Raw genomic sequence first — 14,992 nt, 5'->3', positions numbered from 1 at the left:
AACCACTGGACCACCAGGGAATTCTCAGCAGTAGTTTTGAAAATAGTTATTTTCACAAAAGTATGTTATTTATGTTAACATATAATGAGTTCATTATTTCAAAATAAAATTAATAAAATTTTTTTAATTTCTCAGTTTTAATTTCTAACATGGTACACTCAGTAGATATAAAACCCATACAAACAAAACCTCTTTGGAATCCTCTTTTTAAGAGTGTAAAGTGTAAAGGGGTCTTGGGACCAAAATGTTTGAGAACTACTGCTAGAGAATATTCGTAGAAGACAGGTCAGTCTTGGATCAGAGGGACTAAAAGTCATCCAGCTAGTAACTGCTGAATTCCTAGACGCACTAGGAATGATGGCTACAAATAAGAAAACGAAAGGACCGTGCCCCCAAGGGGTTCATTCTAACTGAGCAGAGGTATGACAAGACAAAGCACAGGCAGGCATAAAGCCACATGCGCGATGGGAGCACACCCTAGGTTTGAAGTTGAGCTCTGCCAGGCGTCAGCTCATGACTGGATCCCCTGGAGCCTGGGTTCCTTCTCTACTGACTGAAGATCAGCACACACAGCTTAGGGCTCTGTCGTGAGGCTTAAATAAAAGGACAAATACGAGGGTGGGGCTAGGTTCCCTGCTGCCACCAACCCTCCCACACAACCAGAGCTTGGCTGGGGGTGAGCTCACCACCCACTGGAAGCACTGACCTCTGTCCACAGTGTGGACAAAGAATGCTGCCCGCCATACAGACGAACAAAGGATGTTGCAGCTATCAGCCACTGCAGCCTCCCCCAACAGTGCAGCTGAAGGGGTTCAAGACGGAAAAGAACAGGATACTTACTGGCCCTAGACAGTTAAGGTGTATATCAAAGGAATGATTTCTATGAGCCCAGACTCTGGTATCTTCCCATACATAGAAAAGCGCTAAAGTCATTAACTTGAGATGTTTGTTTTTTCTTTAATTAGCAGAAATCTTGATGTTCAACTACCTGGCTTGTGCAAAACTCCTATATATCCTGGCTCTTCCCTTATCTCTTTGGAGCAGTCCCTCAGAGTCATGTGAGAGACTGTCTATCGGGCTTAAGTCCTCAGTAAGTCCACGGAATAAAAATTCTCGACTTTTAGGTTGTGCTTTTTTTTTTTTTTTCAGTCGACAATAGTCATGACTGTAAACGCTTCACATCCTCCTACAAACTCTCCAAGGAAATACGTTTGATAGTGGCTACTTTTCTAATTGGTAGCAATAGAAAACAGGAGAATAAAAAAAGTGTATGTTCCAGAAGAAACAAAGGCCAATTCTTTAGATACAGAAGTAGAAGCTTATAAAGCATTAGAAAAGCCCTTGAAAGAAAATGTTACAAACAACAGTTGAGATTAGAAAGGGACAATGGGGAGTTCCTGGTGCCCTAGAGGTTAGGATTCCACACTTTCACTGCTGTGGCCTGGGTTCAGTCCCTGGTTGGGAAACTGAGATCCCACAAGCCAACCGGCACAGCAGACAAAAAATGAATAAATAAATAAATAAATAAAAATTTTAAAAAGGGACAATAACCAAAAATTCAAGTTGACCAACTTCTCCAAATATAAGACAACCAATATTTCTGAAAATAATTTTACCTGATCTAGATCCAGAGAAGAATAGACTATTTTCCCTTTGTCATCTCCAGAGAATAATTTCATTCCATTGGGGCTCCAAGCCAGAGCTGTTATGCTATTCTTGTGAATACCAGTGACGTCAAACCTCCGAAGCTATGAATAAACGATGAAAATACACACAAGAAAAAGACAAGGATAAACACTGTGAGATGTGAACAAGGTGGTACGCAATCCCTCCTGTTTATGGAAAAGCTGGTGTTCCCAAGTTGTTTCCATGCAAAAACCTGCACAAGGGTCCACCTTTAAAACTGACAGAGAAGAGCCAGAGAATATTAAGCAAAATTACCCATATATGCTCTTTGCCAAGTGTCCTACCAGGAACAAAAATGTCACCTGATTATAAAGAGCACAGAGCGAGGCTTTTCTGAGCAAGTGTTTTCTTGGCACGTGAGGACTCCTCATTTTAAAAGACATGAGGAATTTGCCAAGAAGTTAAGAAATGCTAAAATGATTAGTACTTACCTGTCTATTTCTTCCTGGCAACGAGGATACAAGTTGAAAGACTGCAACCCTCCCAGAGGCTGTGCCTGCAGCCACCAGGTCATCAAAGCAGCTCAGCAGTTTCACCACCGTGATGGATTCCATTTTCCCCTGAAAGAGGAAACATTCAAAAACAAATGGGCCATAATTCAAAGAGTCATGTACCACAATGTTCATTGCAGAACTATTTGCAATAGCCAGGACATGGAAGCAACCTAAATGTCCATCAATAGATGAATGAATAAAGAAGACGTGGCACGGGCTTCCCTGGTGGCGCAGTGGTTAAGAATCCGCCTGCCAGTGCAGGGGACACGGGTTCAAGCTCTGGTCCGGGAAGATCCCACATGCCGCAGAGCAACTAAGCCCATGCGCCACAACTACTGAGCCTGTGCTCTAGAGCTTGCGAGCCACAACTACTGAGCCCATATGCCACAACTGCTGAAGCCCATGCGCCTAGAGCCCATGTTCCACAACAAGAGAAGCCACCACAATGAGAAGCCCGCGCACCGCAATGAAGAGCAACCCTTGCTCGCCACAACTAGAGAAAGCCAGAGCACAGCAAAGACCCAATGCAGCCAAAAATAAATAAATTAATTAAAAAAAGATGCAAACACGATGTGGCACGTATATACAATGGAATATTACTCAGCCATAAAAATAAACGAAATTGAGTTATCTGTAGTGAGGTAGATGAAACTTGAGTCTGTCATGCAGAGTGAAGTAAGTTAGAAAGAGAAAAACAAATACCGTATGCTAACACATATGTATGGAATCCAAAAAAAAAAAAAAAAAAAGGTTCTGAAGAACCTAGGGACAGGACAGGAATAAAGACGCAGACGTAGAGAATGGACTTGAGGACACGGGGAGGGGGAAGGGTAAGCTGGGACGAAGTGAGAGAGTGGCATGGACATATATACACTACCAAATGTAAAACAGATAGCTAGTGGGAAGCAGCCGCATAGCACAGGCAGATCAGCTCGGTGCCTTGTGTTCCCCTAGAGGGGTGGGATAGGGAGGGTGGGAGGGAGACGCAAGAGGGAGGGGATATGGGGATATATGTGTACACATAGCTGATTCACTTTGTTATACAGCAGAAACTAACACAAAGTTGTAAAGCAATTATACTCCAATAAAGATGTTAAAAACAAACAAACAAAAAAACAAAACAAATGGGCCTGTCACCAGGCCAGCTTTCAGACTATGAAACGTTACCTACCAATGGAATGGAAAACCTCATTGGACTGCAGCCTATATATATTCCTGATTGAAAATGTATACAATTCAGAAAGATAATTAATCTCTTTTTCTTTCTAGGTTTTTTATCTTTGAAATGACAATTGTTTTTGTGTTTTTTTCTGGCTGTGCCACACAGCATGTGGGATCTTAGTTCCCCGACCAGGATTTGAACCTGTATCCCCTGCACTGGAAGTGCAGAGTCTTAACCACTGGACCACCAAAGAAGTCCCTGAAATGACAAAATTTTAAAACTGCATTTCTGAGAAAGGAAATACTGTTCCATCAAGTATGACTACATTGAGCTCTTATCAAGAGAGTACTAAGGAACTTGGATAGGAGAGGTAGTTCCCCTCAAAACTGGAGTCTGGAGTCAGAAGAGCTATCCCAGACGCAAGCTCTCCTTTCTTCTCTCTCAACGTGGACAAGTCATCCACCGACTGTAGTCCATGGTGTGTACCTGCCACACAGGCTTGCTTGAGGATCAGTGAGACAATACATTTGGGAGTGCTTTATAAACTGATTCCTGGCGTGTTTTGGTTCTCATATCAATAATCACAGTAAATAACACTAACTCAAGCTTAATACATTGGTTTATTAAAAAGCACATGTCAAGCACTGAATACAGATATTCGGGCTTCCAGAGCATCTGAATGATCATTTTTCATTTTGAAACCACTCATTCAGAAAAATTACACAACCATTTCGACCTCGCTAAGACATATGGCAAGATCTTCCATAAGCCACTTTGATCCCTGATGCAGTAATTTAGATGGTAATCAATCTGTGCATTCAGGGGACTGAGTGGTAATACACAGTAGGGCGCAGGCCTGCCCGCTCACAGCTGAGCTGCAGCAATGAGACGTGCACATGAAGAGCTGCCCCCCACGAGTGGGGGTGGCAGCGACTGAGCTCACTTTCACCTGCCACTCTACAGCTTGCAGCGGATGTTCATGGGCTATAACTACACTTGGTGCCACGTCGTGATACAGGGTAAGGGACCTGGATCTTAAGCTACAGGAAGGAAAAGGGGGACCCTTGAAGATGCCTGCTTTTGCAGGTGTATCAGTCAGAGGTGTTTCTGGTAACCCCATTAGGAACAGGATGGAAGGAGGAAGGCGTGGGACCAGGCAGGAGGACCAGCTGGGAGCCTCCTGCGATAGTTCAGGTGGAGGTAGTATGCGCCCGGTCAAGGGATGTGGCAAACTGAACAGGTGCAAGGGCAGTAAACCCTGACGAGGAAAGAAGAGTATGAAGACCCGGTCAGAAGGAGGGCAGCAGTGATGACAGAGCACATCGACTCTCTCTGTAAGGGACGCTCTGCCAGTCGCGCGTGTCCTGTGCTGGGCACCCTGTTCAGCACTTCACAGGCATCATCTCCTGGGGTCCTCAAACCACCAAGAGGGCAGGTGCTGGAGTTATCCTCATTTTACAAAGGTGAAGTGGTTTGTCTCAGGTCACAAAGCTAGAGAGAATCAATAGTCAGGACTCACACCCAAGTGTGACCCTACAGAGGCCCTGCTCTGCCTCGCCGCCCTATGCCTTCTGAGCAGATCCATGGCCATGGAGATGGAAGGTGTGGTCGGCTGTGGGAAAGGAGGAGAATGAAAGGAGTGCAGGAATGTGAGTGATGGTTCCATCTCTGCTTTGAGGGAACAAAGTAACATAACATGCTTTAGATGTGTATCGTCTGACATGGCAACAGAATGTTAAAAAGAGAATATTTTTCCTGGGAATTTGTAATTATAAAAACTGCTACTACAACAGGAATCAAAATCACTTATTGGAGATCTTGCCACATCATAGCACAAAATCAAAACGGTTGTGTAATTTTCCTGAATGAATGGTTTCAAAATCATTGCTCAGATGGGCTGGAAGCCTGAATATCTATATGCAATGCTTGTACACGTGCTTTTTAATAAACCAATGTACTAAACTTGACTTAAGGTTATTTAATATGATTATTAAATAGATTTGGTTCTTGACTTAAGAACCAAAACATCCGAAGAATCAGATTATCAATATCTAACTATACTTCAGACAGAAACAAAATAAGAAGTTTCAACTTCTCACAGTATAACACTCTAGCTATTCTGAAAACCATTCCTCTCCAAACACCTAGAAATGTTGAATAAGATACATAAAACATTCTTTTAAACGCATAGCTGATCTCTAGAAAAGTAAAGAAAATCTACAAGAGCCGAAAACAAAAAGAATGCTGTCAAACTAGAACGGAAGCCAGCCCTGAAGCTACAGGCTACATAGGGCAATCTGGCCAACGCCTAGACCCTTGATTTTCTGAGGTGAGGACGGTTAATGAAGACAAGGCTTCAGGCCAGGTGACGTGGGGAGCTGGAACTGACATCCCCTGCTAAAGCCAGAATCCCTGAAGACCTAACTCTCAGTGAAAGTGTAAACTAGGGGAAAATCAATTTGCTGGGAAACGAAGCTGACGAGGACCTTTGTCTTATCTCAGGCATTGACTGGAGTGAATAAAAAAGATTCTGTAATCACAAAGCTGCCGTATCCAGCACCAGCGTTTGAATTTATTCTCCCTTCCCACTGAAAAGAACCTTCAGGCCAGGCACTTCACCTGACATGCTTCCGTGTTTGTAGCACTCCAAGGCGGCTGGCAGAGTGACCATCAACCCCATCTGTGGAACAGTCTCAACCCAGGCCCCTCAGCACTCCCACATATTAGGATCAGCCACATACCTCACAATTAGACATGACCACAGGGAGACAGGTCCCCTCAAGAAGAACCAACTAAAGAAAGCAATAACAGAATTGGACAACTCCTCATCCTGACTCAAGCATTTCATGTCGAGTGAGGAGACCCAGAACATAAAAGAAATATGCTTAAGGAGAGGGAAGGATTGGGAATTGGGGATTAACAGATACTACTATACATAAAATAAACAACAAAGACCTACTATATAGCACAGGGAACTATATTCAATATTGTAATAACCCATGATGGAAAAGAATGTGAAAAAGAATATATAACTGAATCACTTTGCTATACACCTGAAACATTATAAATCAACTATGCTTCAGTAATAAAAAAGAAATATGCTTAAAAATGTTAAAGAAATGTAAAAAGAAATTGAAACATAAGACCAAACTATTATCAGAAATAACAGAAATGAAAAAGAATCAAAAGAATATAAAATCTCCGGGGTAGACTAAATAGCAGCCTAGTCACAGATGAAAGAAAATTATTGAACTAGATGACAGATCTGTGCGGCAAAGGAAAGATAAAAAATATGACAGATGGGCTTCCCTGGTGGCGCAGTGGTTGAGAATCTGTCTGCTAATGCAGGGGACATGGGTTCGAGCCCCGGTCTGGGAAGATCCCATATGCCGCGGAGCAACTAGGCCCGTGAGCCACAACTACTGAGCCTGTGCGTCTGGAGCCTGTGCTCCGCAACAAGAGAGGCCGCCACAGTGAGGCCCGTGCACTGCAGTGAAAAGTGGCCCCCGCTTGCCACAACTAGAGAAAGCCCTCTCACAGAAACAAAGACCCAACACAGCAAAAATAAATTAATTAATTAATAAACTCCTACCCCCAACATGTAAAATAAAATAAAATTATAATTAAAAAATAGAGGTGGAGTCTCTTTCCAAAAAAAAAAAGAAATTGTAAATGACTTCCACCCCTAATCTAAAATATATATATATATATATATATATATGACAGATAAGTTAAAAGTCATAGAGAATAGAATATGAAGGTCCTACCTACATCTAATTGGGATTCCAGAAGGAAAGAAAACAGAGGATAGGAGAAGGAAACATCTTCAGAGATAAGGGCTAAAAATTATCCAAAACTGATGAAAGACCTATATCCTCAGGAGCACAAGCCTTGAACAAGACTCATGAAAAGAAATACACACATACACATTTTGTAGTGAAACAGTAAAACCTCAAAGGCAATAAGAAGATATTAATATGTCAGAGAAAAAAGGGAAATAACTAAATATGAACAATTATTAACAAAAGACATCTCAACAATGGATGTTGAGATGTATCATCCTCAAAGTGCTAAGAGGAAAAAACTGTTAGCCTTGAATAGTATACCTCTAAACAATTCAAAGACAGAGAGACATTCAGACAAACAAAAAAATCAAGAGTACTTACCACCAAAAGACTTCAACACAAGAACTACTAAAGGATGTACTCCAGGGCTTCCCTCGTGGCGCAGTGGTTAAGAATCCGCCTGCCAATGCAGGGGACATGGGTTCAAGCCCTGGTCCGGGAAGATCCCACATGTGGTGGAGCAGCTAATCCCGTGCACCACAACTACTGAGCCTGCGCTCTAGAGCCCGTGAGCCACAACTACTGAAGCCCGCACACCTAGAGCCCGTGCTCCGCAACCAGAGGAGCCACCACAATGAGAAGCCTGCACACCGCAATGAAGAGTAGCCCCCGCTCACCGCAACTAGAGAAAGCCCACGCACAGCAACGAAGACCCAATGCAGCCAAAAATTTAAAAAATAAAGGATGTACTCCAGCAAGAAGGAGAATGGCTGCAAAGGGAAGAACTGAGATGTAACAAGGGATGGTGAGTAAAGACGTTGGCAAAAGTGTGAGGGAATCTAAACAGTGACTATAAAATATAATAATAATAATGTCCAACTTGAGTAGTTAAATATAGAAGGAAAACACTAGATATGTGTATAATAAGAAAGGCCAGACAGAAACATCATAAGAAAGCTACAGACCAATATTCTTCCATGAATACAGACACAAAAAATCTGAACAAAATATTACTAAAAGGAATACAGCAAGATTAAAAAAAAAAAAAAGGATAATATGGAATTCCCTGGTGGTCCAGTGGTTAGGACTTGGTGCTTTCACTGCCAGGGCCTGGGTTCAATCCCTGTTCAGGGAACTAAGATCCCACAAGCCATGCCACGAGGCCAAAAAGAAAAGGATAATATATCATGACAAAATGGGGTTTAAAAGATTAATGCACGGTTGGAATAATAACCAAAACTCAATTCATGTAACATAACACATAAATAAAGAAGGAAATAAAGAAGTAAATCATATCATCACAACAGATTCAAGTGAATATCTGACAAATTTCAATACTCATTCATGATAAAAACTCTCAGAAAACTAGGATAGAAATAAACAGAAATAAAAAGCGTCCATGAGGAATCGATAGCTAATGTGGTCTTATCCATACAATGGAATAGCATTCAGCAATAAAAAGTAATGAAGAGGGCTTCCCTGGTGGCGCAGTGGTTGAGTCCGCCTGCCGATGCAGGGGACATGGGTTCGTGCCCCGGTCCAGGAAGATCCCACATGCCGCGGAGCGGCTGGGCCCGTGAGCCATGGCCGCTGAGCCTGTGCGTCCGGAGCCTGTGCTCCACAAAGGGAGAGGCCACAGCAGTGAGAGGCCCGCGTACGGCAAAAAAAAAATGGTCATAAAGTATTGTTTGGGAAGGGCACTCAGGCCATATTCTAGCAAATCAGAAGTAAATTACCCCATCCTGGAACTCACAAGCATGTTAAACATTAGCCAGGGCTCACACATGCTCAGGTGAGGACAAGCAAGACTCACCTCGAAGTTGTACTTCTTCATCTGGTTCAAGTGCCGGCAGTACAGGTAGAGCATGCCAATGCTGCTGCCCACGGCAATGTAGTCCCCGTTGGCGTCCAGGGCCGTGAGGTAGACCACTATGGAGCGGAACCCCTTCTGGATCTTTGTGGGAATGGCATTGAGGAGATAGTACAAAGGGCAGAACTCTCTGAATGTAACAGACTCTGATACGGATGCCATGGCCAACGTTTCCACAGATGATCTTCAAGCAGGACAGGAATTTTAACGGGCATCTAGGGAAACCTGGGGGCTGAAGAACAAGGCATCATAATGCTTTCAACATCTAGTCATGCAAAGATAAGTCAGGTATAATAGTGGGAACGAGGAACTTTCAGGTGGGTATGAATTATAGTCAGAGCTGAATTAAACAGAGAAAGTAACCAAGTGCCATTAAGATCACTTTTGAGCATTTTAATTCAAAACTCACTTCAATATGTGCTGGCCCCTGTAATTTATATTGTGATAAATGCTATGGAGGGAAAGGGGTGGAAAAAATATTAAAAACAGTTCTTAATCTCAAGTAGCTTATGATCTAGTTAGGGAGGCAAAAGAAACTGTGAAGAGACATAAAACCAGATGTGATTAGGTGCTAATCTGTGGGTCTCTATCAGAAGAGGGAGAGAGCAGTGTGGACTAGAGAGTGGAGAAAGCTTCACTGGAAACATCCAAAATTCTGAAGCCCACCAGGAAGGACAGAATGTGGAGAAGAGGAATTCCCTGGCAGTCCGCCCTTCCACTGCACGGTGCACGGATTTGATCCCTGGTCAGGGAACTATGATCCCGCAAGCTGCATGGCCAAAAAAAAAAGTGTGTGGAAAAGAAACAGTAAAGACACTGTACTAGAAGAACAGTGGACCAATCCAGACGTAGGAATAAGCTCACTGTGTCGAGGTGGTGGAGAAACGTGTCCCCCGGCTGGATAGCCACAGCCTCCACAGCACTCAGAACACCAGCTACACAACACCTCCTATCTGTTCTGCACTGACACCCACACCTCTTGAAAATTTGGATTCAAAGCTTCCCTCAATAAAGGGAAGCGTGTTATATATCATCACACAGCGTGTTATACTTTATGAAGTGTTCATTCACCCATTTAATCCTTACCCTACAGACTTTTACATGGGTTTGGAAGTCCCAGCCACAGCAATCAGAGAAGAAAAAGGAATACAAATCGGAAAAGAAGTAAAACTGTCACTGTCTGCAGATGACATGAGACTATACATAGAAAATCCTAAAGATGACACCAGAAAACTACTAGAACTAATCAATGAATTTGGTAAGGTTGCAGGATACAAAATTAATGCTCAGAAATCTCTTTCATTCCTATGCACTAACAATGAAAGATCAGAAAGAGAAATTGAGGGAAGAATCCCATTTACCATCGCAACAAAAAGAATAATATACCTGGGAATAAACCTACCTAAGGAGACAAAAGACCTGTACTCAGAAAACTATAAAACACTGATGAAAGAAATCAAAGATGACATAAACAGATGGAGAAATACACCATGTTCTTGGATTGGAAGAATCAATATTGTGATAACGACTATACTACCCAAAGCAATCTACAGATTCAGTGCAATCCCTATCAAATTACCAATGGCATTCTTCACAGAATTAGAACAAAAAATTTTACAATTTGTACGGAAACAAAAAAGACCCCGAATAGCAAAGCAATCTTTTTTTTTTTAAATAAATTTATTTATTATTTTATTTTTGGCTGTGTTGGGTCTTTGTTGCTGCACGTGGGCTTTCTCTAGTTGGGGCGAGTGGGGGCTACTCTACATGGTGGTGTGCGGGCTCCTCATTGCTGTGGCTTCTCTCTTTGTGGAGCACGGGCTCTAGGCGCTGGGGTTTCAGTAGTTGTGGTACGCGGGCTTCAATAGTTGTGGCTCATTGGCCCTAGAGCACAGGCTCAGTAGTTGTGGCGCACGGGCTTAGTTGCTCCGTGGCATGTGGGGTCTTCCCAGACCAGGGCTCGAACCCATGTCCCCTGCACTGGCAGGCGGATTCCCAACCACTGTGCCACCAGGGAAGTCCCAGCAAAGCAATCTTGAGAAAGAAAAGCAGAGCTGGAGGAATCAGGCTCTCCAACTTCAAACTATACTACAAAGCTACAGTAATCAGGACAAGTATGGTACTGGCACAAAAACAGAAATATAGATCAATGGTACAGGATAGAAAGCCCAGAGATAAACCCACGCACATATGGTCACCTAATTTAGGACAAAGGAGGCAAGAACATACAGTGGAGAAAAGACAGCCTCTTCAATAAGTGGTGCTGGGAAAACTGCATAGCTACATGTAAAAGAATGAAATTAGAACACTACCTAACACCATACACAAAAATAAACTCCAAATGGATTAAAGACCTAAATGTAAGACCAGACACTATAAAACTCTTAGAGGAAAACATAGGAAAAACACACTTTGACATAAACCACAGCAAGATCTTTTTTGACCCACCTCCTAGAGTAAAGGAAATAAAAACAAAAATAAACAAATGAAATGGGACTTAATTAAATTTAAAAGCTTTTGCCCAGCAAAGGAAACCATAAACAAGACGAAAAGAAAACCCTCCGAATGGGAGAAAATATTTGCAAACAAAGGAACAGACAAAAGATTAATCTCCAAAATAGACAAACAGCTCATGGAGCTCAATATCAAAAAAACAAACAACCCAATTGAAAAATGGGCAGAACTAAACAGACATCTCTCCAAGGAGGACATACAGATGGCCAAGGGGCACATGTAAGGATGCTCAACGTCACTAATTATTAGTGAAATGCAAATCAAAACTACAATGAGGGGACTTCCCTGGTGACACAGTGGCTAAGAATCCACCTGCCAATGCAGGGGACACAGGCTCGATCCCTGGTCCTGGAAGATCCCACATGCCACGGAGCAACTAAGCCCATGTACTTAGTTGAGCACTGCACTCTAGAGCCCATGTGCCACAACTACTGAAGCCTGCACGCCCTAGAGCCCACGCACTGCAACTACTGAGCCGGTGTGCCTTGAGCCCATGCTCCACAGCAAGAGAAACCACTGCAATGAGAAGCCCGCGCACCACAACAAAGAGCAGCCCCGCTCGGCAACTAGAGAAAGCCTGCACGCAGCAACGAAGACCCAACTCAGCCAAAAAAAACCCAACCAAACAAAAAGCAACTACAATGAGGTATCACCTCACACCGGTCAGAATGGCCGTCATCAAAAAATCTACTGGGCTTCCCTAGTGGCACAGTGGTTAAGAGTCTGCCTGCCAATGCAGGGGACACGGGTTCGATCCTTGGTCCAGGAAGATCTCACATGCTGCAGAGCAACTAAGCCCATGCGCCACAACTACTGAGCCTGCGCTCTAGAGCCTGCAAGCCACAACTACTGAAGCCCGCGCACCTAGAGCCCGTGCTCCACAAGAGAAGCCACCACAACGAGAAGCCCGCGCACCGCAACAAAGAGCAGCCCCGCTCGCCGCAAACAGAGAGAGCCCGTGGGCAGCAGCAAAGACCCAACTCAGCCAAAAATAAATAAATAAAATAAATAAATTTATTTTTAAAAAGTCTACAAACAATAAATGCTGGAGAGGGTGTGGAGCAAAGGGAACCCTCTTGCACTGTTGGCGGGAATGTAAATTGATACAGCCACTGTGGATAACAGTATGGAGATTCCCTAAAAAGCTAGAAATAGAATTACCATATGACCCAGCAATCCCACTACTGAGCATATACCCTGAGAAAACCATAACTCAAAAGGACACACGTACCCCAGCTGGTTCATTGCAGCACTGTTTACAATAGCCAGGATACGGAAACAACCTAAATGTCCAAAGACAGATAAATGAATAAAGAAGATGTGGTACATACATACAATGGAATATCACTCAGCCATAAAAAGGAATGAAGTTGGGTCATTTGTAGAGAGGTGGATGGACCTAGAGTCTGTTATACAGAGTGAAGTAAGCCAGAAAGAGAAAAACAAATATTGTTTATTAACGCATATACGTGGAATCTAGAAAAATGGTACAGATGAACCTATTTGCAGGGCAGGAACAGAGACGTAGACATAGAGAATGGACATGTGGACACAGGAGGGGAAGGGGTGGGTGGGACGAACTGGGAGGTTAGAATTGACATAAATACACTAACAAGCATAAAACAGATGGCTAGTGGGAACCTGCTATAAAGCAAGGAAGCTCAGCTCGGTGCTCTGTGATGACCTAGAGGGGTGGGAGGGAGGTCCCAGAGGGAGGGGATATATGTATACATACAGCTGATTCACTTCATTGTACAGCAGAAACTAACACAACGTTGTAAAGCAATTATATTCTAATAAAAAAAAAACTTTTACATAAGCTACTGAGGGCCAGAGGGTCACAAGACTTGCTCAAGACCACACGGGCAAGACCTGAATCTAGGCCGTTGCCCTTCAAGTCCTCAGCCCTTTCCAAAGGACTCTCTATCACATCCCCACCCCCTGCTTCTCTTTCTCCACGCATCCTCTTCCTCTCCTGTGGATGGCCATCTCTGCCTGGTCCCCTCCACCACTGGTCTGTATGCCCAAGAGCAGAGGCCACACCCACCTCACTTACCTGTCTAGCCCCTGGAACCTAGAAAAGGGTCAGGCACATCGGAGGCACTAAGTATTAATTAATTAGTTTTTTTATAAATTTATTTATTTTATTTATTTATGTATTTTCAGCTGCATTGGGACTTCGTTGCTGTGCACGGTCTTTCTCTAACTGCGGCGAGCGGGGGCTACTCTTCATTGCAGCTTCTTCATTGCGGGCTTCTCACTGAGGTGGCTTCTTTTGTTGTGGAGCACGGCTCTAGGTGTGCGGGCTTCAGTAGTTGCAATGTGCGGGCTCAGTAGTTGTAGCTCGTGGGTTCTAGAGCACAGGCTCAGCAATTGTGGCGCATGGGATGGGCCTAGTTGCTCCGCAGCATGTGGAATCCTCCCGGACCAGGGCTCAAACCCGTGTCCCCTACATTGGCAGGCGGACTCTCAACCACTGCGCCACCAGGGAAGTCCCACACTAAGTATTTATTGAATAAATGAATGAGTTATAAAAAAAGGAAAATCTGCAAGGAAGGAGTGAGTTCAAGAATGGAAAAGAAACAAGATTTCTTCTTTTCTCCAATATGGCCCCAGTTCAATGCTGGAATAAAAATCCTCTAGATCATTTTCAGACTCCTATTTCATTTGACAGTCATGATAGACAAAACATACAGTGAAGCAGGCAGGGTAACTTACAAACACCTTTCCTAAAGGTAAGTAAACAGTAATAAGTCCCTCTGCGATGGTTAAGAACATTAATATACCCTCTTTTAGCAGAAGTTGAAGCTCTGGGAGGTTCAGAAATTTGCCCAGGGTCATATAATTTTAAGTGAAATTTTGACGGTGAATATTGATCCTGTCCATACAGCAGCATACTTCATAAATTTACAACTTTGTAAGGTCAAGACTGCCTTGGCTAAAAGATATCCATGCTCCCCAATCTTTGGTTTGTACAAGTACTCCAGAGAGGTGGGCAAAACCCACATGACCCCGAAATCAAATGAAAATGAAACGGCTATCAGGCAAACACAAGCGAGGACAGCCACAGTCAGACACCTTGGGAAAGCACGTAGATCATTTTAAGGAGGACACTAAAGCCAAAATAACAATGAAAGTAGCAACAGTGGTAACAGTAAACACTATTACTTAACAGAAACTGTTTTACACACGAACTCATTAAATCCTCACAAAAAACCTCAGGAGGTTGGCACCACTGTTATCTCCACTTTACAGGCGAGAAATGTTCTCATTTCAACAGTTCCTCTCCACCTTCAAGCAGAAGGGCATCACAGGAGCAGGAAAAGATGTATTTCCTTGATGGGTGTGTGCACACAAACACTGATGTGCCACAATTTACGTCATGTTTTTAAAATAAAATTTTATTTTTATAAAAGTTATAAATGTTCGCTATCAAAAACATAGCAATATAGAAAAGTACAAAGAATGAAATAAATGCCAC

The 14,992-nt window shown here is 43.2% G+C and overlaps 1 protein-coding gene across 5 annotated transcripts in view; it reads right to left on the bottom strand.

The window, feature by feature from the left end:
- Positions 1 to 14,992, bottom strand: part of TECPR2 (tectonin beta-propeller repeat containing 2) — a 96,525-nt gene that overhangs the window by 72,239 nt on the left and 9,294 nt on the right. For all 5 annotated transcript variants that reach the window (XR_007475709.1, XM_004262418.4, XM_033420550.2 and 2 more), the window contains exons 2-4: positions 8,941 to 9,229; positions 2,118 to 2,246; positions 1,617 to 1,748 (exon numbers count right to left, since the gene is read on the bottom strand). Coding sequence is in view for 4 of the 5 variants with exons in the window: in XM_004262418.4 (XP_004262466.1) it covers positions 1,617 to 1,748; positions 2,118 to 2,246; positions 8,941 to 9,159 (480 nt within the window). In the remaining variant the exon portion in view is untranslated. The remainder of the gene's footprint in view (positions 1 to 1,616; positions 1,749 to 2,117; positions 2,247 to 8,940; positions 9,230 to 14,992) is intronic.

This window comes from Orcinus orca, chromosome 2, assembly GCF_937001465.1.
Source record: "Orcinus orca chromosome 2, mOrcOrc1.1, whole genome shotgun sequence".
In the NCBI taxonomy this organism is placed as follows: Eukaryota; Metazoa; Chordata; class Mammalia; order Artiodactyla; family Delphinidae; genus Orcinus; species Orcinus orca.
Note: the sequence above shows the minus strand (reverse complement) of the source record. Positions and strands in the feature narration are given on the sequence as shown.